Source organism: Melospiza melodia, chromosome 8 (genome assembly GCF_035770615.1).
Source record: "Melospiza melodia melodia isolate bMelMel2 chromosome 8, bMelMel2.pri, whole genome shotgun sequence".
Taxonomy (NCBI): Eukaryota; Metazoa; Chordata; class Aves; order Passeriformes; family Passerellidae; genus Melospiza; species Melospiza melodia.
The window spans coordinates 19,962,699-19,989,689 of record NC_086201.1 but is presented as its reverse complement, the minus strand read 5'-3'; the positions used below and the strand labels follow the sequence as shown (position 1 = coordinate 19,989,689).

Genomic DNA, 26,991 nt, shown 5'->3' with positions numbered 1-26,991 from the left:
TTCTACGGCGCCGCTCGCCCCGCGCTTCCCCGGCCGCCGCAGCTCCGGTTTCCGCAGACGCCGGGCGGGGACTGCCCTGCACCGCCTCTCCCGCGGCCCGCCGGGTACTGTAGTTTTTCCGGGAGCGGAATCGCGCGGCCCGCCCGGACTTCACGTCCCGCCGCCGTTACTGGGCGGGCCGCGTGGTGCCCGCGAGTGGCGGCCGAGCGGGGTCACCGTCCCGTACGGGAGCGCTGCGGCGTAGGGGCTGATAAGGCACCGCTCCGAGGAGCGGGCAGGAGCAGGCGCTGCGCAGGACTCGGTGAGAATCGCGGGCAGCGGCCGCCGGCCGGGACCGCGCAGCCGCCCGCGCTCCACGAGCTCTGCCCCGGCCGCGCTCCCGCCCATCCCGCGCTAAGGGATGCGGACGCTCGACGCGCGGGGCGTGCAGATGGAAACATTTTACTCATTGGGTTTTCAGTTAAATCAGGAAAGTTTTGTTAGTGGTCGCTAGTTCAGGAGAAGTGGGGACTGGTATCTTCTTTTTTAAGAAATATTCCTGCTACAGAGCTCAACATTCGGGGTTGGGCGGGGGGGCATTCCCGGGAATGCACGCCCGGCCTGGCACCTGCGACCTTTGGGCGCCTGCCGTGAGCCTTTTTGGGTACGGCAGTGCGGGATTGAGTGTACCCGGACCTGGGGGAAAGGTTAAGGGATTGGTTGAAACCCGTTTAAAACTCCAAGGTCAACAGAAACTTCTTAAGATGTATGACACTTCATTTTTGTATTTTTAGAGCTACGTCCCAAATGTTGTCGCGGTCATCCATCTCTACTTGCCAGCAGAGCTACTGAAGTCTGCGGACAGACTCGTTTCTCTTCCTTGCCAGAGGCCAGGCGCCCAAATGGGGTAATCAAAAGTTGCTGATGTTTTTGTGTGCCCGTATCTATTCTTCAGGATCTGAGTGGAACGTTGAATCTTCACTGATAGTGAAGGAGAGAGAGAGTCCTTTAAATTTCTGGTGCTTTGCAGTTACTGCTTGCAGGGAGCTAAACACAAACACAATGCTTGCAGTTGCTCCTTCAAAGAGCTGATTAGGGCAGTAAGTGGAGCATACAACAACAATGGATTTGCAACAGTGACTTCAGAGCTGGCAAGGCAGGTTGTAGCTCACCAAAGTACACATGGACATCCAGAGTCCTGCAAGAATGTAAATGGATGAGGTTATTGAATATAAATTGTAGACAGTAGTAAAATTCATGCTGCTCTATCCCAATTCTCGTCACCTTTAATAACAAACCCCATAGTTTGTGTTGAGACAAATTATCTTTTGTTAGGTAATACATTTAAATATTCAGTATTTTGTAGATAATATATTTAAAATAGTTTAAGTGATTGCATTTGGAGGTTTAGATGTATCTTGCAAGTGGGTGTATATACATGTAAAGTCTCAATACCTTTTTTCTTTCCTTTTTCCTCTTTCCGTGTAAGTAGCAGCCAGCAGAGGGTGTGCAGGGTAACGAGGAGCCCTTTGATTATTCAAGTAAATGTTTCCAGTAAACCCGCAGGATTTATCTCCCCTTCTCTCTCATTGCATAAACTATTTCCTCTTTGCTCAACTATTTTTAACAGACTACCTCACTAGTGGAAGCTTGTGGAGGAACAGGCACTTCTCAGCACATGTATATGTGATTAAAGTCATATCTGGTGGTGGGGCATGTTTGTTTATTTTTATCTGCTTTGCTTTTTAACTAATTTTAACTTTGTTGTCTCTATAGGAATCAAAATAAATAAAAATAATTTTTCTTTTGTTTTTCTTTTCCCTTGGGAGTCACTGCTCTGCAGCAGTTTTACTGAAGTTACTATATGCTCACAGGGAGGTCTGCATTGTTCCTGGTGCATGAGAAAGAAAAAGAGTTGAAATTTTTAGATCTGCTGAGTTTGAGAAGTTGTGAAATACCCTGTTGTTTCAAATGTGCATAAGTTTTTGGAAGTATGTAATTGAAAAACTAATTATGAAGCCCCAAGAGGGCATGATTAATTACTTGGTCAAGTAGAATAGGATTAAGCACTCAGTTAGTGAGTGAGTCTGGGTGACAGTAAAGTCACCCCCACCAGATTGGAAATATTAAGAAATATTAATATGCATGTCTTTTAAAAATAACCACTGGTAATTAATAGTTCTACCTTCTGTGTTACCATTGTCTTCAGTGTTCTTTTCCTTTTTGTTCCTGATTGCCACTTGCCACTTGTTTAGTGTAAGGTGTTTTGAGTTTTGGTAGTGTTTGATGGTGATAATACAGATTAGCAAGGCTTTACAGAAGAGCATTGGGGATTAATGGTCAAATGTTGTCTAGATAAGCTTCTAGGTACCAAGCAGAAGTGAATTGTTTCCAGAATACTTTTCTGTCTAGGAATGTAACAAAAGCTGCACATGCTGTTCCTAATATAGGCTATTTTTGTCTTTATAACAAAGACTCTACAAGTAGTACAGTAGCTTAGTTTATTCAGCATAAACAGAACAAGATGACTGGGGATAAAAGCATTATATAGTCAACCTAGGAGAATTGGAGATGGAAGAAGTTGTTAGATTTGTAATTGGGGATTGGCCAAATGTCAAAATATTCTCATCCAATATGTTCATTAAATTAGGTTCTTGGACAAAAGTAGCAGGTTTATTTCTGTTCTTTTTGTTTGGTTGGTTTTTTTTTTTTCCTCTGACATCTCTCTTAGAATAGATACTTTTAAAGAATTTTACTCATCAGTTAAGTGGTTTACAAATGTTTTGGGATATAATTCACTGTTAAAAAAATCTTAGCAGTGCTTTTCTCCTATATCTAATTTTTCTTCTATGGCTGTGACTGCTCAGTGTTTTAATGGCAACATCAATTAATTTAATGCCAACTTCAGGTCTGGCTAGCAGTTGATGTGTGTGCATTCTTCTGCATGTTTACCTGCAAAAAACTGTATTAAAGATGCTGTGTTTACTTGTTTCTGAATTTTTCTCAGTTAAACTGAGGACCTGATCTGCAGTTGTAACAATGACAAAGCTGTAAAGTTTAAAAGGCAGTGCTCCATGGGGAAACAAAGTTGCTCTTCAACATTGTTATAAAGTGCATTGTTTCTTTAAGGTTTTTTCTGAAAAATAGTTATGCTGCTACAAAATTTAAAAATTTTTATTGTAATTCAGTTTTATGTTAATTTCCTTAAAGATGAAAGTTGAGTTCTTTGATTAATAATCAAACCTAAAGTATTCCTGTCTGACTGTGAACAGGGAAAGAACTCCTAATTCTTTCAGGCAACATTTCTTACTGTCATAACTTCAGGATATGATCATCTTACCTGACAAGAAGAAAGAGTGTTTGCCTGTTTCATTAACAAACTTCAGTTAAACAATTGAGCAATGACTCCCTTCAGAAAATGGAATTTAGGCTTAAAAGTGATTTAATGCATTTTGAGCTTTTAGTAGCCATGTTGCCAACTAATCTCATGATCTGTGGATGACTTCTAACTCTCAGGGATGTCCATGCATGTCTCAAGGGAGTTCATTCACATTTAACATAGATTACAACAGGAAACTTCCTCACTTACCCCACTTGCCTTACATTTTCAGAATTTATCTGCTAAAATTGTTCAACTATCACTCAAAGGCTCACTTTTTCATAGAAAGGCTTGCATATCTGGATTTTACTGATGTAAGACCATCTTAGTCATCTGACTGTAGTTCCCATCTGTGCATCTTTTCATGTTCTTATTGAGATATTTAGAAAGCCAAGAAAAATTATGTGACTAGCCTAGCAGCTGAATCATTGTATTTTGTGGTGAATATCAATGCTGGCACAGGAAATGCAAGATACTAACTCAGGTTTTTTCAAATGATTGAGGGAGGAAGAGGATTTGTAAACAGTTTGCAGTGTAATAATGGAATCTTTATCCAAGCATTTCTGTAATTTAATAATAATAATTTTGGATTGTGGTTTTGGGGTTTTGGAGGACTATCTCTTTATTTTTATTTTCAATAATTTTATTTTTAATTGCCTTTATGTAAATTACACATTTTGCAGAAATTGTCATGATGCCTTAGTTTTCATGTATAATAATTACTATTCCATTATATCCCATATGTGTTAATAATTATGGATTATTTATTAAAAATGCATGCATATTTTCAAATAAAACCCATTAAAAAGTTGTAGTAATTGAAGTGTAAATTGGAAGAGTTTTGGTTGCTGAGCCTCATTTCAAAAAAAAATCAACCACAATAAACTCATTAACATTAAAAGAAGTTTTGATTTTTTAAATAGGCCTAAATGTTACATTTTCACTGTATGGCAATGCTTCTGTGTCATGATAACCTTAGAGTCTCAGCAGCCAAAATTAACAGTGGTTTTATTTGGCATTTTCAACCATAAGGCAAACTCCATTTTATTTAAACTTCAACAAATAAAAAGAAATTTTAATCTTTTTTCCTTTTTTTTTCTGTAGGCTTAAAATGAATAAACAATGCCCTTTTTAAAGCATGACTCATTCAAAAGTACATGATTCATGAGGAATTGTTAATTTAATTGAAGTGATTCCTTTGCCAGTCATTGTATTGATGTGTACAGATTAATAATTTTCACAGTACGAAACTTGTGGAACAGTACAAAACGAAATACTACTATTTTCCTCGAGATAGAAATCTTTGCTTTGCAACCAATTTGCACAGAATGTTTTCTAGTAGTGTCTTGTGCCTGTTCTCTTGTAACTATGTTTTGGATTTCCAGTGCATTAAATATATATGTGTGGTTTTTATGGAAGCACACTGCAAAAAAACAAGAGAAAAAAGGCAGGATGAAATAGGACTTAAAATAATTTTAAGGAAAAATGAACAAAAGCCCATCAGAGTAAAAGCATTGGGGGGATGTTTCATTTTACTTGTCTCATAGAAAGCTTACGTTAACAAGAGTATGCAAAAAACCCACCAAAAATGCTGATACTAGATACACACTCTTGTTTTCTTTCATTATTGACCCTTTATGAAGATATTGCTATATTTTACTTTACTTGGAATATAAGTTAAAATTATACATGTAATAGAAAAATCTGTATCACTTTATAATTTCTATTGATAGAGATGAAACATGTATAAAAATTACATTTCAAAGACAGCAGCGAACAGAGATCAGGAGAATAAATGGCAGAAATGTTGGAAAGCTTTATGTGCACTATGTTTACACTTCAAGATATTTAATTTCCTATTTACAAGCATAAAACCATAGTCATAGTTCCAGAGTGAAATTTTTTGAAAAAAAAATGAGTGGGGTGAAAAATGTCAATTTTGCTGACAGTGTGTCCCCACTAGAAGAAGTGGTTTCTTTACTGATCATTTCTTGCTTGCATTTGTAAAGGTACAGTATCAGTCTTGGGTTATTGTTTTACTGTGTATTTCTTTTCCTTCCCCTCTCTGACAGGACTTTGAAATGATACCAGGTAATTTATCTTTTGACTGGTTTCATTCCAGTAGCCTACTTTGGGATTATTTGGGCTTTCAGCACACTGAGGGGATGTTGCCATTTTCTTAAAAAGCATTTGAATTGATATTTTTAGTAAATCTCGTTCTTGGCTATTTGACCAGTCTCTCATGTAAGTGACATAAATAGTTGCATTACTGCCAAACTGTAATTTGAGTTTAATGTGTTCTCAGGTCTCTCAACACAACAAACTTCATTACAAGGCTTTCTGCTTTATGTCTGAGGAAAACCAAGATGCAACACAGGCACCAAAGTAACAGACGACCAACGGTTCCACTCGGATCACGGATTTTAACTGATCCTTCTAAGGTCTTTGAGCATAACATGTGGTGAGATGTTTCTTCAAGGATCATTTTCATATAATTTTGTATACTGTTTACTCTGGTATAATGGGGTGGGTGTATGAAACATGGTGCTGCCAGAATAGGCACATGAAGGAAGCACTAGAGGAAATCTGAGATTGTTACAAGTGACCTGTGTTAAAAGCTGCCCAGCTGATAATTAGTCAAGGAGTGAAATCAAATATTGTTAATGATCAGTAATCAATTAGGAGACAGAGGATCTAGAGATAAGATAGTCCATGTTATTTAAAATGGCAGAAAGTTTCTAGGTACAATACATTGCATACTGGATTAGCTCCCTAATGCTTACCACTTTCAGGCTAAATGTGGAGTTGGCTATACTTCCTTGGTCAAGGGAGCTGGAAGCTGTCTGATTATTGTGTTAAGAGTGTAAAGTTTGTCTCTGTGTTTCATAAATCTACATGCAATGTAGTTCTTAAGCATCTTCCAGGCTTCATGCTTCCTGCTAGGTGGATGAATCCTTTACATAAAATGTAAAATCAGGTGTAAATGCTGATTGAAGTGTAGGCTATATAATCAAGGGAGGAAAAGATTTTAAGAAAAGGACCACCCTTTTTCTGTAACATTGTTTTTTGATGAAACTCTGTCTGTTTGTTTGTTTTATAATTTCCTTCCAAAAAATTGGTCATGTGTAGCTTCATTTTTACCTGCTACTATTTGGTGACAGTCTAACATAGAGTTACCAAACTTTGATGCAGGTGGTTGGAATGGATTGTGAAGACGGAAGTGAAGAAGCAGGGTTGTTCAGAAGGTGGATCTGCAGATGAATCTATGTAGCTCAGATGGGAAAACAGGTGAAATTGAATTGAAGCAGAGGTGCATTGAAGTTGTGAAGGTCTTGATAAGTCAAGAACCTGGCTGTGCTGGGGGTTAGGTCATTGTTTCTGAAGCTCATTACATTGCCAGGGTTCTCACTAGGGAGGTAAGGAGAATTAGGATGTGGTGGTAGTGCTAAATAGATTATACAGGGTAAGCATAAGATATTTGTCTTCTCTAACATTGATGTATGATGTCCTTTTGTTTTCCACTCATCATCTTTGTTAGTTCATAAAGTGGCATTCTTTTTGTGTGAATTGGCAGAGAGACAAGAGCTGCTACCATTGCTGCTAGAAATACTAAGTAAATTAAATTTGGGAACTAATGCTTTAGATGTCTATTGTGGTGCTTTTCTGTCATTTTGAGAGAGAAGTAATGAATGATGCTAAACACTGGCAAAAAAAATGCCTGCTTCTGTTCAGGTCAGTAATTGAACCAGTTTTTACATTATCACAGAGATAATTAAACCGTAAGTTAGCAAACAAGGTAACAGAAAAAGACTAAGTTGAATAGGCTGAACTGAAAGCAGCATTGTTTGATCTCATATCAGGCCTACTCATGTTAACAGTTCCTGGTGTGGTTAAAATGGATAGCTTGCTTTGCTGCCTCAGTGTTCAGCTTAAAACACTTCTGTATTTAAACACTTCTGTGATTAGAATTCTTATGTGTCCCATGTTCCTACCAGCTTGTGTTGCTGAAGGAGCTGCCTCATGTGAAGCATCTATATATGTAAATAATTGCTGTAAGAGCTATGCAGTGACCCCTCTTTTGTAGATTTTGATCAAGAAGTGCTGCAGCAGTACTATTTGAGATCTACCATATGGAAATTTCAACAAAAGCACCAAAAAGAGCTTTATGAATTTCCAAGGAGGGGGAAAAAAAAGGCAGTTAATGAAGATGGAGGGCTTCAGGCACCTTTAGTATTGTGTGTAGAGCCCCTGAGGGCTCTGACAGACACACAGTGATGGATTAAAATTGATCAGCTAAAGATTACAGAGCAGCAAGTCATCTGTCAGAAGGGCTGACTGTGTATTATTGCCATCTGAATAGTCCTTGGTTTCAGCTTGCTGGAATAGGCAAGGTCAGCACTGGTGATAGCAGGGAGGGAGGCAAGTCTTTCCAAGAGGATGTCTGCCTGGCAGTGCTTCGGTCACTCACTTTTATTCGACTGCAGCGTGTCTGTCAGAGCCATGACACTGCACAGGAACATTTGGTATATGAACAAATACAGGAAGGGGAGAGGCAACCTGCTGGGGACAATAATGAGAAATATTTCAGTAGAGAGGCGGAAATCAAGTCTGAGGCAAGCAGACAAATACATACCAATTAGTCTCCCACAATTAACAAAAGAGGAACAGTGAAGGTCTAAGAATTAAATTACCTATATGTCACCAACTACGGAAAAGGAAGATGCTCATTAGCTTTTAGAGACAATCAACTCTTTTCAAGTTGGCACCTTCTTCCTTTTCCCATAGTAACCAATGGAATTTTAGTCTTGGGCTTTCACTTAGCTCATTTCAGTAGGATTAGGATCTAATAGATTACTTGAATTATATTATCTAATTTAATCTGTTCAGACTGGACAATTTGGAGGGACAGCTGATTGGCTTTTGAAACCGTCCTGCAGCACATTTTTGGGTACTCCCCACTGTGGTCTGATCCAAACCAGAATCTGCAGGGAAGGCAGTTTAGTCACCAGGGTCAGATCTGGGCTTGGTTCTGTGACCATGGATTAACATAACATTTAGGTAACCACTGTACACAAGTATAGATGGCATAGACTTTGGAAACATTGCAGCACTGCTTGACATGTCTCATTCTGGTTTGGTTTTTTTTTTTTTTAATATTACCTGTCTCTGTTCCTCAGAAAAGTAAAATCCTGTTTATCAATTCCACCTGTTCCAATTGAATAGGTGGATTATGCTCCCTGTTTCAGAACAGCTGATTTCTTTGCTAGTCCTTAGTTCCTCATCATAAACACTATTAATGTGAGGTGTTTCTTGCATTAGGGTGTTTGTTGGTAGGTCTCTTATTGTATTCAGCTAAATACAGTTCTAATGGACACTCAAAATACATTCCTGTAAACACATTCAATTTGTAAGATACATATAATCCTGATATTAATAAAAGAAATACATGCTACTTCAGTCTTTTGGCAGTTGGAACATGTTTCTTAATCACTTGACTTTTACCTAATTAGTAATTAATTTTTATCTGTCATACACTGAAACTTAGGTTTTAACTGTCAGTCTCCTTGTGGTCACTTTGCTTGTGGTCTCCTTTGCTTGCACTCAAAAAAAAGGTATTTGAGACAGTGTAGCTAATTCATGACTGTTTTTCCTGGGAAAAAATATTATGAAAAACCCTATTGAAAAGCTGTTGCTTCAATTGCCTTCTGCAGGGACCACATGCAATGGTCACAAGAAGAAGAAGAGAATGCCAAGAAAAAAGCAACAGAGAATTCTCTTGTGAAAGTTCAATCAGAAGACCAAGGTAACAAATTTCAAATGGTATAAAAATTTTTAAGGCTCTTTATTAAAATAATTGAAGATTTACAGAGTTCAGGAACATTTTTTTTATTTCTGCATTCTTTAATTTTTTTTTTCCCCTTTGTTGCCTCAAAAGAACTCACAATGTGTTTTTCCTAACAGTACAGTCTCTTATTTGAACAGTTTTACAATTGGGGTGGCAGTAGACTCTGTGTAAAACACGTGCATCAGGATGGTGCAGTTGTTCTGACCCGTTTTGCAGTCCTCCAGAATACAACTTCTACTACACAAGGCTTTTACAGAATCAAAGGGAATGAATTTGCAATCAGCTAGAGTGCTGGAGATGAAGATTCCCATATACAATATTCAAATGCTTTTCAGTGATTTGGGAACTGTTTAGAGAGCTTGTGTTTGTTCATTGCACTGTATTTCTGTTAAATGCCATACAAGTTGCAGTGGTCCCAGCTTGCTGCCTTTGCCAGGGAGTGCCTCCGGAATCCATGTGTCCACTTTGTGTGGAAGGTGTTCCAATACATCCTCCATGGTCTGCTCTCTAAGGGATTGAGGAGTTTTGTGCCTGTCTTCAGAAGGAAATTTAATGTATTCTGGGTTTCTGAAGAGTGATAGCTCTAGTTTCAAACTGGCAAACTAAACCATAGACTAAACTCCAGGGTGGTTATGAATGCTAAAGCTGGAATATCAACTTGATAGTAGCATAGAAGACTGGATTCTTCATTTATTCTTCTGTTAGGAGGATGTTCTGAAAGTAGTCACTTGGATATCTGTGCCTCAGTTTACTTAGCATGTCATGAATCTGCCAGATAATGTTGTTATAATCCTATGCCTTGGTTACACCAAGGCACATGTTGGAGTTTGTTTGAATTACCTGAGAATGTGCCTTGCATTGTGTGCCCTTCATCACCTGGAATACTCTGAAATTGTCAGCCTGCCTTTCTCTGTTACCTCTCACATTTTTTATCTACATACAGAAGTACAATGCTTGTTTTTCAAAAATTACATCTAATATATTAACTTGATTTGTACAAAGAGCTGAAAAAGAGCTTGTAATTGAAAAGTAAGCTGTGTGGCTGTGTGCTCATGGAATCTTGCATTCTTTATCTACAATCAATTAGAAGTTAGTTTGTACTGGTGAGAAATGGAATAATCAGGCATTTGGCTATTGCCATGAAACACAAGAATCCAAGGACATTTCTTATGAATGCCCCTCTGTTTAGAGTTTGAATAGGTGAGCATTGCTGATAGTGTTCCTTCAGAAAGCTTCAGCTTCATTCTGCAAATGGAAGTACATTTTGGCCTATTTGTGTAAACAATGAACCAGACCAAGGCTAATGAGCAGGTTATTTTGGGGCCTTGAAAACTACAGTGAGGGGAAAAAAGACAGATTTCACCAATGCTATTATATTACTGAAGTAGAAGAGCTCTGATGAGCCTTTTTAAAGCAAGAGCAGTGGAACTGAATGAAGTCATGATACTACATTTAGGAATTTGATTTCCATATTACCATGTGCGGTTTCTTCTCAGGCATGCTTGCTAGCAGTTGAAGGTTGTGTTATGTAGAAAAATTGATTGACAAAGTAAAGGTTTTTTTGGTTTTTTGGTTTGGTTTTTTTTTGGTGGGAGGTTTGGTTGTTGTGGTTGGTTGGTTGGTCTTTTTGTTTGGTTGGGTTTTTTTTTTCTTGGAAGTTTATGTTTTTAAGTTATGCAATCTTTACATGCTTTGGAGTATTTTGTGGGTAGGCTAATTAAATGCACAAAATGAAATAAAAATTTGATAATACTGCATGCATGTTATTACACAAAGATGCAGGAATGCCCAGTGCAACAATGCAAAGTAAAGTGTTCCTTCACTTAAACCCATGTCATTCCATACTAATACAGTTTGAAAGGCTGACTTTAGCTATTTCTTTCCTTCAGTTCTGAAATCTGGAAAACTTGATGTGAATTTAAGTTCAAGGATTCTGAGCAGACTTGTAGGAAAATTGTGACTATAGCAAGGGGTGATAATAATTAAACAATCTTTTGACTAGAAGGGTTTTGGTTTTTATACTGAAGCTGAGCAATCTATAAATGCAACTTAAACTGTTGAAATCTGATATATGACCTCAGTCAACTCTGAACTCTAAATATAAAACAGGCCTGTACAATTACAATTATAGGGCTGGGTCCTGCCCTTTAATAATACAATTGGATGTATTAAATGTTAATTTTAAAACATTATGCAGATTTCTAGGACAAGGCATTCTGCCACCTCCTTACCACTTCCCACTGCCTGTCTGTGCCTCTAATGATAATTCTCAGCCTTGTTTATCTCTGAAAAGCTGTAGCAATTTAGGAAATAATATGTTAAGATTTAAAGAGAGTAGTAGAAGTGCACTGTACATTTACTCTGTACATTTTTATTAAAAGAACTAATGTGTTGGTATGAGTGAGAACAAAACAGGAAAGGCAGCACATTATATGAGGTACACTTTTGCAGCAAGAGATGTGAGGGGTAGCAAGATAGTTCTGCAAATGCTTTGGAAATAAGGGGGAAAAACAAGAAAAAAAATTTTGTTTGGTACTTTAGGAGGGATAAGGAAGGGAAAACCATCAACAAAAGAGACATTGAAAAGCTGTAATTCTTATCTTTTTATCAGCCTTCCTTTGAAAGGGTTAGCTAGGTCCAGTCCAGTGGCTAGCACAATTAGTGCTAGTGAGAAGGAGGAAAGATTTTGTTCTTGAAGTGAGAAAGAGCAGGTTACAAAGTACATCCATAGAGTACATGGATGAGTGGAAAAGCAGAAAAGAGAATATTTGCTTTTTAAAAAAGGAGGTGGGAAAAAAATAAGAGTCAGATAATTGGTTTTAGTTTCTGGAAAAATACTGGAAGAGTGCATCCAGAGCTTGCAGACAGGATCAGAAGAACAAAGGAGATGAATACTGGCCAACAAATATTTTTTCAAGGATAAATCACATAAAATCAAGCTAATTTTCTTCTTGGAGAAGGTTACAAGCCCTGGGGATAAGGGAAAAGCAGCAGATGTCCTGAAGTTTATCCTTAGTCAGGCTTCTGATTTGCTTTACTTGACATTTTCATAAGCAAGTTAGGCAAGTGAGAGCTAATGAAACTGCTTTTGGGTGAATGAATGCCTGGAGAGAGCCTTTCAGAATGGAAGGCTGTGCTGGGCAGAGGAGTGTTTTATTCTGTGTCCAGTTCTGCTTGGTATTTTCATTAGTGACCTCGGGAAATTAGAGACTTGAAGATGGTGTTAAGTGAAAATGTGTTTTAAGTATGGTGAAGGACAGGATTGAGATTCAGAAAGATTTGGACAAACATTGGAAAAAATAATCTGAAATATATAAATTTGCTAAAAATGAGTGCAGATTTCTTTGCTTCCGAATAATTCCTTGAGAAAAAAAAACAAACTAGGTTTTGGAACAATTGGCTTGGTAGTCATTTTGCAGAAGAAGATCTGAGAGTTGTGGTGAATCACTAGCTGAATCAGCAGTGTCATGCTGTTGCAAAATGGCAAGCTGGGAGTTATAAACAGGATTGCAACCTGGAAGCCTCATAAAATACTCCTTTTTCTCTGCAATTATAATGCCTTTGCCAGAATAAAACACCCAAAGTAGTAAATCAATTGGAGAGAATCTAAAGAAAAATAGAAATGATCAGAAGTCTAAAAATCAAAAAGAAGAGAGTTAATTTTAGACAATCTAGAAAATAGATTGTTTATGGAGGCATAGTAAAATACTTCAAATATGTAAATAGATGTTACAAGAGAAAAGAGAGTAATCTTTGCTTTGTCTGCTTGATCCCTATCTGGGACGAGAATTGCTTGACCTAATTGCAAGATGGAAGTTCTTAGGTAGACAGTGGAAAAGGTTTCTAACTGTGTAGAAAATTAAGGACTGTATTATATTACTAAAGAAAGTTGTGTGTGAAAGGTGGTATTTTAAGAATAAGTTGAACAGATGTTTGTGAAGGAGGGATGTGAATTCCCTGATTGTGTGAAATCCCTTCCAGTCCTACTTTCTGACATTCTGACACTTAGTTAGAATGTTTTGTGAATTAAAAGTGAACACAAAAGTCTGTTGTAAGACTCTGAAGTGTTTTGAAAATAAGAAAGCAAGTATGTTCCTTCTGTATTGTTGAATGCTTAGGTGTGAATTATTGTCTATTTGCTGTGCAGTAGCATTTATCAGTCCAGTGCACAGAACTGGATTTGTTTTTTAAATAGGTGATGAGGTACCAACAAATTTGCAATTGATTACAGAATTTCATAAAGCATGAAAGAATTTCAATTCTTACATTTGAAAACTATTTCTTAAATAATTGAAAAGATGCATTTTTTTATAATTAGAGCATGGAAAGCTTGTCCAAGAATCTTTAGATTGTGTATTTTGGTGGTGCTGTTCTATGATGTCACTACACTTTTAAAAATATGCTGTAAGCCTGTCAACCCCTTCCTAAGTGTCATAAAATCTAGTTAAACCCTCATAGGAGTTATTTTGAGCACAAGTTAAGGTGAGACACAAAATCCATGTGTTTTAATTTAAATGTACAATGTGTGGAACTATGGATTTTTAATCTGTATATTTGAGGTCCAAATTATATGTTGCTTTAGAGTGTTTTCTAGCTAAGTTCATATTCACCAAGGTTTTGTTCTGTTTTAATTTCAGATAAATATGAGAGAGAAGCCAGTAAATATTGGAATGAATTTTACAAGACACATAAAAATAACTTTTTCAAGGATCGCAATTGGCTGTTTCTGGAGTTTCCAGAAATTCTTCCAGAAAAAAGGAGAGAAGAGTTCAAAACAGAAAAAATATCTTTGGAACACACAAAAATAAATAATGACAGCAGTTTTACACTCAAAAATGGAATGTTTGAAGAAGGAGAAAAATACTGGGAGAAAAATTATGGATCTGGTTCTACTGCTGTACAAGGATATGTATATAATAAAAATCAAGTGAAAGCTCTTACTGCCAACCCTCAAGGTAAAAAGTGTGGAGAAGAACTTGGCAAGGTCGAATCCTTCCCTGGTTGTGATGCCACTTACCGAATATTAGAGGTAATGCACTGCAAATGTTCTGCACATCTACAGAACTCCACAGAATTACTCAAAAATCTCATGAAGACCCTTACTAAGTATCAGGAAAGCAAGCCTTTGGAATTTTACATACTACATTCATTTATGGCAGAACCTTTGAGAGAAACCTAAATCTGGACTTGGTTTTCCCGTTACAGTTTTTCCATAGTTAGAATAGGGCTAGATTGTCAGATTCCGTTTTCATTGAAAGTCAGGATTTTTATTTCCTCAGGACAGGTGTGAGTTTAAGTGCTTTGTCTCAAAGTGCAAGTACTTGCTGCATTCTTGCCAAATGGGGAAATTGAACAAGAGTATTGCATTTTCTTATGCAGTTTGAGAGACTAATTCTCTTTTAACTTCAGAAAGACATTGGGGAGAAACATGATCATGTACATGATTTGAGAACTGTGGTATTAGCTGATTATACCTTTTCTGACCAACATACCTTCAAGTCTAATGGGTCCTACTGGCCAACTAATTTAAGACAAAGATAGCAAAAAAAGGTTTTGTTTGCTCATATATTTTGATTTTATCTTTCTCTTCTGATTTTAGGTTGGCTGTGGAGCTGGAAACAGTGTCTTTCCTATTCTGAAAGTTCTATGGTAAATTGTGTTGGATTTCCAAATATGAATGTTGTATTCATTCTTCATTTTCACCAAATGTTGGTGCTGGATCTGTGCTGCAGGAAGCATTGAGTGAACCATTTTACAGTGCTGAGATTCTTAGTGTGTCAAACTACAAATAATATTGGTGCCATCAGTATAGGATACTCCTCATGTTACTCCACCCTGGTCTTGGGGGATCATATTTGCTGACAAAGTTTGTCTCTGAGTGCATTCAGACTGAGTTCTTACAGTTAATCTCAGGCAGATTAAATATTCTCTTGTCTTATAGATCACTGTAAAGCTACCAGGTATCTCTTCAAAAGGCCAAAATTATAGAGACCATAGATAATGGCATGTGAGTTACTGGAAAGAAGTTCTATTTTTTCTGAATTGGCTGGTATATTTGTCACATTACTTGTGGTTTTAGTGTCAAGGCACAAGTCCTATATCACATTACTTAATGTATTGAAATGTTTTAATCCACTTAGCTTTCAGTTTTAGAAAAAACTGTTATGACAGCTTGTCCTCCCATCCATGTAGGCAGGAAGGTTTTATTGGAAAGGATATGTATATTTCAAGGGTTGAAATAGATTTCTTTTTTTTCATGCCTTTAAGAGCTTGAGAGCAACATGATTCATTATTCTATCAATGAATTCTGCTTGCTAGTATCACCATTATACAAAAATTCTCCGTTTTACAGATATGGAAATGCAACAGGAGGAATTAAGTGGTGCACCAGAGTCATACATGGTACCTCTGTTATCAATGCATCTTCATCCCACAGCAAATGCTTTGCTTTAGACACATGTAGTGAAAGGAGAGCCTGGTTTCATATGAAAACTTTAAAAGGAACCCTATATAGAAAAAGATATCACGTGGCTATGTTGAAAAAGATGAGACAAACTTTTGTGTTTTCCTCACAGGAGGCATTAGTCATAGATTGGCATTTCTGATAATTAAGAAACTACTCCTTAGGTATTTTTCCTGGAGATCTCTATTCATGTGTAAATCCTTCAGTCAATCACCTTGGTTGATAGATTGAACAACTTGCTTGTTTGTCTTGTATATGACCTAATGGAAAGATCTCTTAATCTCCAAGCAGGCTTGGCATTAGAGAACAGTTGGTTTTACTCTGAATTTAATAATCTAAAAATTGCCATTCTGGCAATTACATGCATATAAAATAATGTATCTATATGCATATAATTATGTGCATATAAAAACAAGCCAGTGTCAAGCAAGTGTACCCTGGTTACAAAAGAAAATTTCATTAAAGTTAGTGATGTAACTCTTAAACCTCTTCCCCCTGCCTCCCTTAAAATTTAAGTTAGTGCTTTTTAATACAGTGTGTCATGAAAACACCATGCAGATCAAGCCATGTCTTTGTCTTAAGTGGACTTTTTACATAGTTAGTTACATAGAATAGTTCCTATTCTGCTCTAAAAAAATAAAAGAAACCCCAACATTCTAACAAGTCTATTAGGTAATCAGCTCAACCTTTCCAAAGGGACTTTGGACTGGGTCCAAAGCCTGGCTGCTTGTCCTCATTCATAATAAATACGTAAATTCAGCAATTCTCATGGTGGTCACAGAGCTGATAAAGGTTTTGCTCAGCAAACCAAACAAGCATGGAGTATATTTTGTTCCAGAAGCATTCTCCTGTTGAGCCTTCAGAAGTCACTAGCTTAGCTGTGTATACTGTGAGATCTACAGGCACTGGCAGAGTTTATTGATTCCCTTCTGAAGAAGCCATCTATCCAAAATCTTAAATATATTTTTAATTAATTAAATTGATCGTGAGTTGATCATGAAGTCATCTCTTTGTGGGTTTTGAGTAGCTTTCTCAGTTTATCCTTCTGAGGTGAAAAACTTCTCCCTAGAATTACTAGTATCTAATGAATGGTACAAGGAAATTTGCAGCTGGCTGAGTCTTGGATGGGAAGAGAAGGGAATACAGTGCTGCAGGAAATTCTTATTCATCCTAGTTGGAAAGCAAAGGAGATAATGGAGTACAATAACCAGTAATGCGTAATCAAATCAAAAGAGCAGCAAAGTGACACATGGAACCCAAAACTTCTGCAGAACTGGGTGACTTTTGCAATTCTCCATCCCTGCCCGAATCATATTGCTAACTAAGCTGCATCCATGGGTTAATAATGCAGTGCTCCTGTAAGAAAATGTGACCTATTAATTGCATTTATGCATTACAGCACCAGGACATTGTCATCAGTTCTGACAGCCCTCTGTGACCTTTTTTCTTTTCCTTTTTGCTTCCTCACAGACAAGGCTATAATTCTTTTTGTACTAGCAGTCTGTTGGTATTCTTATGAATTTTTCTGCCCTGTTGGTTCATTACAACCTATGTGGCTTTCCATGTGCTAGACATCAATAAAGCATGCTTGATCAAGCCTGTGGAGAAGCCCAGAGGACCCTCTGAAGTTTCATGAACACTGATGTAGACTTTCATCTTATACATTAATAATTTTCTAACTGATGTTGGTTTTGTTTTCCTAGCAATACACCTGGAACCTTTCTGTACTGTTGTGATTTTGCTTCAGGAGCAGTGGAGCTGGTAAAGGTAATTCATGCACTCTCTTTAGAGTACCTTACAAGCCTGTAATTCAGGAGGCTGCCAGGAAGCCATCTTCATGAAAAAGAATGTGATGGCTTTGACAACTTTTAACTGAAGTTTTCAATATTCCAAAGAACAAAGTCATACTGTATGCAGAGAGGAATGAATACCATCAGTGAGCTTGCTTCTCAGCTTGAGTAAGATACCGGACAGAATAGGCTTTTATATGAGATGTTTTACAATGCAGAATAATTGAAGAAAAAATGTTTCTTGAGTCACAGTAAACGTATTAACTACTACTGTTCTCTCTGTGCCTCTTTTCATCTTTTTCCTGACAGTCACATTCGTCCTACAATTCAGCCTGGTGTTCTGCCTTTGTTCATGATGTGTGTGATGATGCTTTACCCTATCCTTTTCCAGATGAGATCCTGGATGTCATTCTCCTTGTCTTTGTGCTCTCTACTATTCATCCTGACAGGTAAATGAAGACTAAAGGGCAAAGCAAATGGGTTAAATCTCTTTTTTAACGGAAGGTTTTCAATAATACCCAAAGAAGATGATGAATCTTTAATGTTATTTAATAAGCTACAGCATGTATAAGATATTTTAAATGCTGTTTCCATTTTCAGGCTTCAAGAGAAAAGCTGGTCATGCTAATTATAATTAGTGAGTCTCCAGTCTCCATCAAACACAAGGGATATATTGTAACTAAGTGCATCTCTACTAGAAGGGACAGATTCAAAAAAAGGCAAATTACAAAACCAGGCTGACAATCTTCTAGAAGGCAGTTATTTTTAGTGATCAAAACCAAACATTCGTGATTTAACACCTTACAATGTGTTGATGTAGACTTAGATTGCTGATTTAGCCACATTCAAATGCTTACATGCAGCCTTTTAAACTAAAATGGATCTATAATTTTGTAACTCGTTTGGATTGCAAACATTTGATCTAATTTTCATGTGTAGCATTGAGTACTGTTAGCCTTTGCTAATGCCTCTCAATGTCTAATGCACCAAATTTTATGACTGTTAAGGTTGGCTGATTGTGAACATGACCTTTTTTAATGCAAAAAATTTAGAAGAGGGCATGTAAGTTAAACTTCTTGACTCTAACTAGATTATATGAAGGGAAATACATGCTGTTTGTGTGATAATACATTTATCACTTCAAGAATGTCATTAAAATGTGCTCGGTGTACAGAACAGTATTTGCCTAGGTCTGAGAACTGTTTCCCTGCTACTAGTGATTAGCTTTATACAGGAAAACCTTCCCTGTATAGAATATTTCTACTTTCTGTTTATTCAGACATGAGCACGAATCACACAAAGCCAGGGTCCAGGTTTCAAAAAGAGTTCAATCAGGGGACTTTAGATCTCTGTAATTCCAGCCATGCTGCCAGGAAGAAATTGGACGACAGTGATTCATTCAGTCACCTGTGCCTGTAGAAGCAGTACTCAGATGTTCTGTCAAAATTTCTGTGGATCTTTTCCTTAGTCTCTTAAGAATACATTTGAGGGTTTTGTGGTTGATTTTCTGTTTTGTTTGTTTTCTTTTTGTTTTCTTTTTGGTTTTTGTTGGGGTTTTTTTGTTTTTTGGAGGGGAGTGGGTTGTCATTTTTGGTTTGGGTTGGGTTTTTTTCCCCAGGGCTGACATGGATGCTTTTCTGTACATGTGTCTGTATACACACACAAAGATTTTCATGTAATTATCTGTGTTTTGAGACCCACTTTCCAAAGATGCCTTAGTCATTACTTCCATCTCATAGAATTAAAATGACCACATAAAGGAAAATGTGATCCAGATTCATCTTGCTCAATATACATTTTTTTTCTGGAAACTTTGAAAGTGGGAAATGAAAAAGAAAACCAAGGAATCATGGTGCAGAAGTTATGTACTTTGAAAAGATGGAAAATACATGAGAGGGACACATTTATATTCAGAAAATTGTTACTTAGTAATTTATCTCTAGGCTGTTGTGTTTAGTTTTTGATAATTGCTACTCTTGTAGTCAATTTTTAACACACTTCAATTATGCTAGAGCGCACCTCTAAAATTTGGTTGCAGAATTGGAAGCATTAAACTTTCTTCAAGCTGTGTAATTAATGTCTTTTAGATTTGCTGGATGAAATTTCTCAAAGCACTTTCACTTTTTGTGCACATACACTTCTTTCCGAGTGTGCAAAACTTCTGCTTCTATAGGCAAGGCTGTAATTCTGTGCCCAGCTACTGTCCTGAACAGTCTCTTACTCATAGGCGGTGCTGCCTTTTTGGTCTGTGGCAGCAAATTTGGTTGCTTATGTTTGCAAACTTCACCAGCATCTCATCTATTCTCTAAGGATGCAAGGGGTTGTAAATAGGTTGGCTAAGCTACTGAAGCCTGGAGGAATGTTGTTATTTCGGGACTACGGAAGATACGATACAGCTCAACTTCGTTTTAAAGAAGGTAATTCCTGAATGGTTTGGTATTTTACTGTTCATTTTAGCTCTTTCTGGGGAAAAAAAAAAGTGACATGTCCTTTTTCATTACTGCTCTAATTTCTTAGGTCATTGCTTGTCAGAAAATTTTTATGTAAGAGGAGATGGAACCAGAGTATATTTCTTTACCAAAGGTACGGAATGTTATAGTTTCATAGAATGGGTTATGTGTTTCTCAAGGTGATTTGGATTATGAAAGCTCATCTTAAAACATAAATTTAAAGAAGGCTTTATTGGCTTTTTAAAAAATTCTCTGCTTTTAAAAAGACCAAAGCTACCTGTTGTAAGAAAATAGTTTCCTTTGTATGCACACATGTTGCATTTGGGATCCTGCAATGTTGCTTACAGACGTCACTGGAAATTTCTCTTTAAGTATCCTGTGTGTAATTGTATGCTCAAATTTTATTATTTCACCATGTGCATGATTTCTCTGTTAAAATTGAGGTAAACATGCTTGGAAGGAGAGTCTGTAGCTATAAATGACATAAAAGTCTGGATAGTCATTTGTCAGGGGAAGTAGCTTTATCTTGATAATATGTGAACAGTGACCAAATGGCATGAATTTGTTTACTCAACTATGGCACCTGGAACCTTGTGAAGAAAGGGTATCTGTGGATGCTGTGAGTAATAACTAATGTGGTTTGGGCCTCAACATGACAATTGTTACTGCAATATAAATCAAGAGCTGTGAAAATAAATTTCTAACAAATCCTTATTACAGGTAGTGTCCTTTAGCTTTCAAATTGCAAAATAGATTTAATTCCATCTTTGGTTGAACTACAGGTTGGTAATTACTACATTCTACAAATTACTTTCTTTTTTAATTGCAATAATTTTTCATATGAAAAAATAGATGAGGTATGGAACATGTTCACCTTGGCTGGATTAACTGAAGTACAGAATTTAGTTGATCGGCGATTACAAGTAAACAGAAAGAAAAAAGTCAAAATGCAGCGAGTTTGGATACAAAGCAAGTTCCAGAAGCCATTGCAATCTCTGCATAATCCTGAAGAAAGCACCAAAAGGCACCCTTGTAAATAATTTTACTCCAGAAATGCAGTACAAAATTGAACTTCAGAAACTGAAGGAAATTTGAGTACGTGTGTTTTCATTTAAGTATGCATAAATGTTGTGTTCGCCACTGAAAAGTATTAAAAAGTTCAATAAATGTATTGAACTGAAAACCTTTCTCTGACTTTCTTTTCTTTGTAAATTCATATGTGTAAGAAAAATCTGAGGGGAGATAAAGGCCATTTCTGACTATTGCTTTATATGCAATAATCTTTTCATAACTGTGACCAGGCATTATTTTACTCCCTTGAATATGAATAGTCAATAAGTATACACCTCATTCTGTTGAAATTCATGGTATGTAAAAAGGTTAGTCTGAAGCATAATTGTTTCAGAGATTTAGAGAAACAGAGTATCTGTTCTCACTATTGCCACAGACTATGTTAATTTCTGAGTCATATCCTTTTCAACCACCGTGTCTTACGACTGTATTTCCTCTTTGGAGGGAAATTTCTTGGTGCATAAATAATGAAGACAAAAATTTTTTTCTGATTTGCATGTAGCTATGATTTCACACTAACTGCATGTGATATGTATACATATCAGATTACTCAGTGATTTTTGTCCTCCTGACTGATTTATTATGCTGTCTCTGCTTTTTGTCTACATGCTCATAAGGAACAGGCCAATTTCAAATACAATACATTACACATTTAAAGTACTCTAGATTGTAAACTGAATGTGTTTCATGTAGAAAACCATTACCAAAATGCCAAAACAGTTCTGACACCAAATAGTTAATATTGGATAGTTGTCTGGATAAATACAAATATTATTTTTACGATAGGTTAGATACGCTAGAGGGAGGAGCAAAAACAGTAGTCCTAAGTACATTTTATTAATAGTGTTATGGATTAATGTAATCACACTAGAATTGCAATCTATCTGGCAGCTGAGATATTTTTATTGTTTACAAAAAGAAGATGCTTTCTTAGGGATTCTACATTAGAAAGAAAAAACACAGTGTTTTTTATTGGCTGGGTGGGGATATAGCAAAGGACAGGACTAGTCCTGTCCTTCAATACTTTAAATTCTTTTAAGAAGAAAAAGTGAGGTGCAAGCTCTGTTTTCAAATGTAGAACATAATCCCGAAGGCTGTTGAGCTTGTATTTAAAGATTCCATTTTGCCACTCTGCTATTTTAATGTAATTTTAAATCACTTTGCCACAAGGAGGAGAGAACAAGAAAAAGGTGAATGAATAAAATAAATCTCTTTATTTAAACAAGGGTGTGGGATGCATGTAATCTATAACATGTAGTTTTGAGTGTCATTAATACAGTGACACTCAAAGTCTCTTTTGTTGTTTTGTTTTAGGCTGAAGGGTAAACATGTCACAACTGATAGCCCAGCCTGTTGATCTTTTTGCAAGTTGTTAGTTGCTACGACAAGGAGGACTGATGGTCTCCTAGGAAGAAAACCCTAAATTGTCTAAACAGGGATGCCAAATATCTTCATCCCCTTTAACCCAGATGTATTTCAAGAATGAGGTACAATAAGGGGTCTGATCCTGCATTCTTGATATATTTGAAACTCCCATTAGAGGAAAATACTGTTTTATTAATCAAGAGGCTTAGGAAGCTTTGGTTAGCAATAGCATTACTGTAACCTGCAATAAAACTCTTGTGGCAAAAATCAAAGGTTAAAACACAGCTGTGTTTCTTAAAGCCCTAAGAGATTGTAGCATCCCCATGGAAAATGTAAATAAATGTCTCCTTATATTTTAAATATGTTGCTACTCTGTTTTATTAATTGTGACTTCTGAATATACATAGCTCTTAGCTAGCACAAATAATTTTCACTTGTAGAATTTTCCAGGGAAGTGATGATGATAAGTTCTTGAGCATTGTGCAGTCTATTCATGTGTGTGACGTAAATTTTCCATTTGTAGAGGTGAACGTAATGTTTGCTTTGGCACTCACGAGGGTATATTGATTCGGGCAAGATTTTAATGTGCTGTTAGTTAAACAAAAGTGTGACTTCACAAAAAACAAACCCTGAATTTTGAATGGCCTTAAGTAAAATCAGCTGTTTCTCTTCCACAATTTACACTTCAAGTATTGGCTGCCTCTTTTAGAATAATAGTGCCTGATTTGGAAGTAATAAGATCAGCTACTATTTTAAGTGTAGAATATCCACTGTCTGAACAGTTGTAAGATTCACAGAAGAGGATATGGAAAAAGGCATAATTCCCAATAAGAACTTTTGAATCTGAGTCGCACTTCCTGTATTTTGGCTTTATGACATTTCAGTTTTCAAAAAGCTTAATCAAAGACATATTTTTAAAATGCTTCCAAATTATCTGTATTAAGCAAGGAGGACTACTGAAATAAAAGAAGAAAAAGAGATGCAGGCATCTATATAGGAAAGGCAGTTTAAAATGGCTAATTGTTAATTTCTGGAGGAAAGAAAAACTAGTTTATTAATACAGGAAACTGCACTTAAGTTTCACTTTTGACATATGAAGTTGATTTTTTAATCAAATGTGTACCTAAAATTAATACATATTCTATAAATATAAAACATTTTCATTTGTAATTGCAATTTTTCTTTAATTTTTTGTGGAGTTCTTTTTGGTTGTTTCAAGCATGGCTTCCTAATGGCAGTTAGAGAAAGGTGGTCTTGCTAGATCTGAGCTTCAGCTTCATTGGCTTTGGCTTGCTTTATGAATACTATGTCTTTTTTGTCCAGATGTGCATGGTACTTACTGGCTTAGACCTTGCTTAGTTTTTAAGCAAGTGTGAGGCAGTTAAAAAGTAAAGAAAGTGACCAACTTTTTTTCTTACACTAATTTTGAAGTATCTAGTCAATAACAATTTGCTCATATAAAAAAAATGTTGCCTTTTTCTTAGCAAAATGAAGGCCGATGCTTGTGCCACATTCACAAATGCACTGAATCTGCAGAGAACAGCCAAATGCAGCCATGATAAGTAGAACTCTAGGAACACCAGGGAAAAACTTATTGTCTTGGAAACTGCACAGCTAATCTCCTGATTCTGCTGGTTAATAATGGCTAAAAGGTTATAGCAAACAACCCCAGAATTTGTATTAAACAATGGTGGAAATCACTTTACATAAATTCTGCTACTTTGTTTTCATTTGTGGTGTGAACTTTACTCCCTGTTCCAGTTTGCTCTTTGATCTGTTGACATATGGTTTGCTTCCTCTTTTTCCTATGTTTAGTGGACAACTGAGCAGTTTCCCAAGGAGCTATATACACAAACATTTGCAATAAAGTTGATTGTCTGAGTTAGAATTGAAAAAAGGGAGATTTATTTCCTTCTGTACAGATTACTTTATCTTTTAGTGTGAGAGCAATGAATTGTATAGATGCTAAATTATATATAGTGTTTGTGGCTGTATTTCTTAATAATTTTAAGTCAAGTTTCAGAGATTCATAGACTAGTTTGGATTGAAAGGAACCTTAAAGATTATCTAGTTCCAGCCCCTCTCCTGCAGGCAGGGACACCTTCCACTAGACCAGGTTGCTCAAAGTCCCACCCGACCTGTCCTTGAATATGGGTATATTGTCTGTGATAGTAGTTCATATATAAACCACTTCTTCTCCATAGAGCATCTTCATAATGGGTGGAAATAAAACATGTATACATGTTGCAAAAATATTAAACACTGCTATTGTTAATAATACAGTTCACTTTGTATTTCAGTGAACTGCATTTCAGTTTATGTAAACTTCTCTCCATATTTGGAACAAGGATGGACGTGAGGGGTTTTTTACATCAGTTATGTGCCAGTTCCCCGTCACTTAAGAATCATCCAGGATTTGGACAAGGTAAGTTTCCTATATGTGGTTGCACTTTGTGTGTAGTCAGTAAGAACAACATGGGTTGCCATGGGTGTCTTAGCAGGTTCTCCTTTTTACCTGTGCCTCCCGGCATGCAGGTCATGCCTGGATTGGGCTTTGAGCTGAGAAGGAAACTTCTCTGTTGAGAGACCATCCTTCACCTCTTTCTAGTACCTCTCTCTAAAAGGAGAACTTGCCTGGATTGAAAGCAAGAGCCATTCATGCAAGAGGGGAGAAAGATGAAGATGCAGGCAAGAGAGGGAGTGAGAGTTTCCTCTGGGAGCTAGGGTGAGAAGCAATCTTGGATAGACTGACCAAGAAAAATGAGATACAGAACAGGGAACAGAGGAACAGGACACTGTGGACATGGTTTACGGAGAAGATTTGTAACAGGATACAGTGTGACAGGATGAGGACCTTGAGCCTAGACATGAATGAAATGAAATGAATTAATCAAATTATTTAAATTAAAAAATAGAGGAGGCAAGAAGAGAAAGGGGACTATTTGTCACAAAAATAGGGTGAAATCTGGGTAAGCAAGGCAATCAGTCCAGGCCTGGAGGTAGAAAGACATATCTTCAAAGTTTTTATTCTCCCAAATGGTAATGTATTTTCACATCTTAGTGGAATATTACAGCTTTTCTCTTTCATCCATATGTGCAAAATGCATTTCAATATATTAAAAAGATTGAATGTTTCGTTTGTTGTAGGTTGTATGTGCTATGCACATGTTTTCAACAGTGCAAGCAAGTGTATGGTACACCTGCTTTTGCTTTCTCCTCAGGGAAAAGTGTTTTTACCATCGTTCAAGTAGCATCCTATAGTGACAGAAGCTACATTCCTAACCTCCTGGGAAGCAAATACCAGAGAATAACAGAAGTGTCTATACCCTGATTGTGTGCAATCAAGGTAGAACAATTAAATTTACTCCATGTGTTCTGATGATGTCCCATTTAAATCAAGACAATATCTGCAGATTATCACTGTGAAGAGCCTCCCAATATCAGTTTCTGTAACACTTGCATCTGTTCAACGGAATTTACAGTGAATTTGTATAAACTAGAAATAAAACTTTAAAAAAACAGCAGAATAGGCTTCATCTGGGATCAGAGCAATTTAGAGATGGAATATGTTTTGTTATTTTAAAACACTTGTGGTTGCAGAGGAGCACTTATCCAAGAGGCTGAAAATTTCGCTTATTTGAGGTGTAATGTATGTCAAGAATATTAAAGCTAATATCCATGTTTTGAAGCTTTGTATACTTAATGTTAGCTAAAGCTATCTTATCAATTGTTGCTGTGAAAAAGGAGTTAGCAACAAGATAGTCTCATTTTCAGAGGATATTTTATTGATCGGGTCGCTACAATTTTGAAGGGAACTCAAAAGATTAAGGAAGCAAGTGAATTAGCTTAATAAGGTGAAAACCAACAGATGACATATACAATGTGATAAATAATTAGATTAAGAATAATCCAGGCATTCCTGAATTTGATACTAAATGAAATTTTAAATTAATTAAAAAACAGAGTTGGTGTATCCTCTTAGTTATAAAAACAAGCCAAATGTTAAAATGTTTAAGTATGATGTAAAAATAGAATGTTCTATAGCTGCTGCATAAATCCAATGTATAGTCTTCTCTGTAGTGTGTCATGTTCAGTGAGAAGAAAAAGATGCAGCAAAAATAGATAGTGAAGTTTTTTCATGTCTCTAGGAATTTTCATATGAAAACAGCTTTGGGAATTGAATGGTAGACAGTGTGAGAATGGCATATAATGTTATGCTTTAGTATTTAGAAGGTCTAATTTATACCTTTACATGATGCAAAAAGCAAGATGAATTAGTCAAGTTGGCAGGCAACAAACTTGCATTGTATATATTTATCACCATATCCTATTAAAACAAGGAATCACAATGTTCACAAGGTTAAAAGATTGGTGAGTTACCAAAAACTGGTTGTATTAGATTTTTCCATTTGCATTTTTATATGTGTGAATGGGAAATTTTGCCTATTCACTGTTCAAGATCTTTAAATGCTTCCATTAAAAAACCAAAGAAACAAAGAAATAACAATCCTAAAACCTTTGTCATTACCTTTTGTGAGATCCTAACATTGCTCAACATTCAGCTCAACAGTAGAGCTGAAGAATAGGCCTGGTTACAAAATGGGTCTAGTAGACACAGTTTCCAAATTAAGAAAAGATAGAGGGGGAAA

The 26,991-nt window shown here is 36.5% G+C and overlaps 1 protein-coding gene across 5 annotated transcripts; it reads left to right on the top strand.

Annotated features, from left to right (window-relative positions):
* Positions 1 to 36: 36 nt before the first annotated feature.
* On the top strand, positions 37 to 21,089 carry METTL8 (methyltransferase 8, tRNA N3-cytidine). 5 transcript variants are annotated; one of them, XM_063162120.1, is made up of 11 exons: positions 37 to 104; positions 774 to 886; positions 5,664 to 5,819; positions 9,070 to 9,161; positions 13,841 to 14,232; positions 14,803 to 14,852; positions 17,370 to 17,433; positions 17,766 to 17,905; positions 19,767 to 19,873; positions 19,974 to 20,039; positions 20,759 to 21,089. In XM_063162120.1, the coding sequence occupies exons 2-11, from the start codon at positions 882 to 884 to the stop codon at positions 20,944 to 20,946; spliced, it is 1,260 nt and encodes a 419-aa protein (XP_063018190.1). In that variant the 5' UTR covers positions 37 to 104; positions 774 to 881; the 3' UTR covers positions 20,947 to 21,089. The 5 variants fall into 5 exon arrangements, with proteins under 5 accessions (XP_063018190.1, XP_063018189.1, XP_063018187.1 ...); XM_063162119.1 differs by lacking the exons at positions 37 to 104; positions 20,759 to 21,089 and adding exons at positions 159 to 301; positions 20,689 to 20,720; XM_063162117.1 differs by lacking the exon at positions 37 to 104 and adding an exon at positions 160 to 301.
* Positions 21,090 to 26,991: the final 5,902 nt, after the last annotated feature.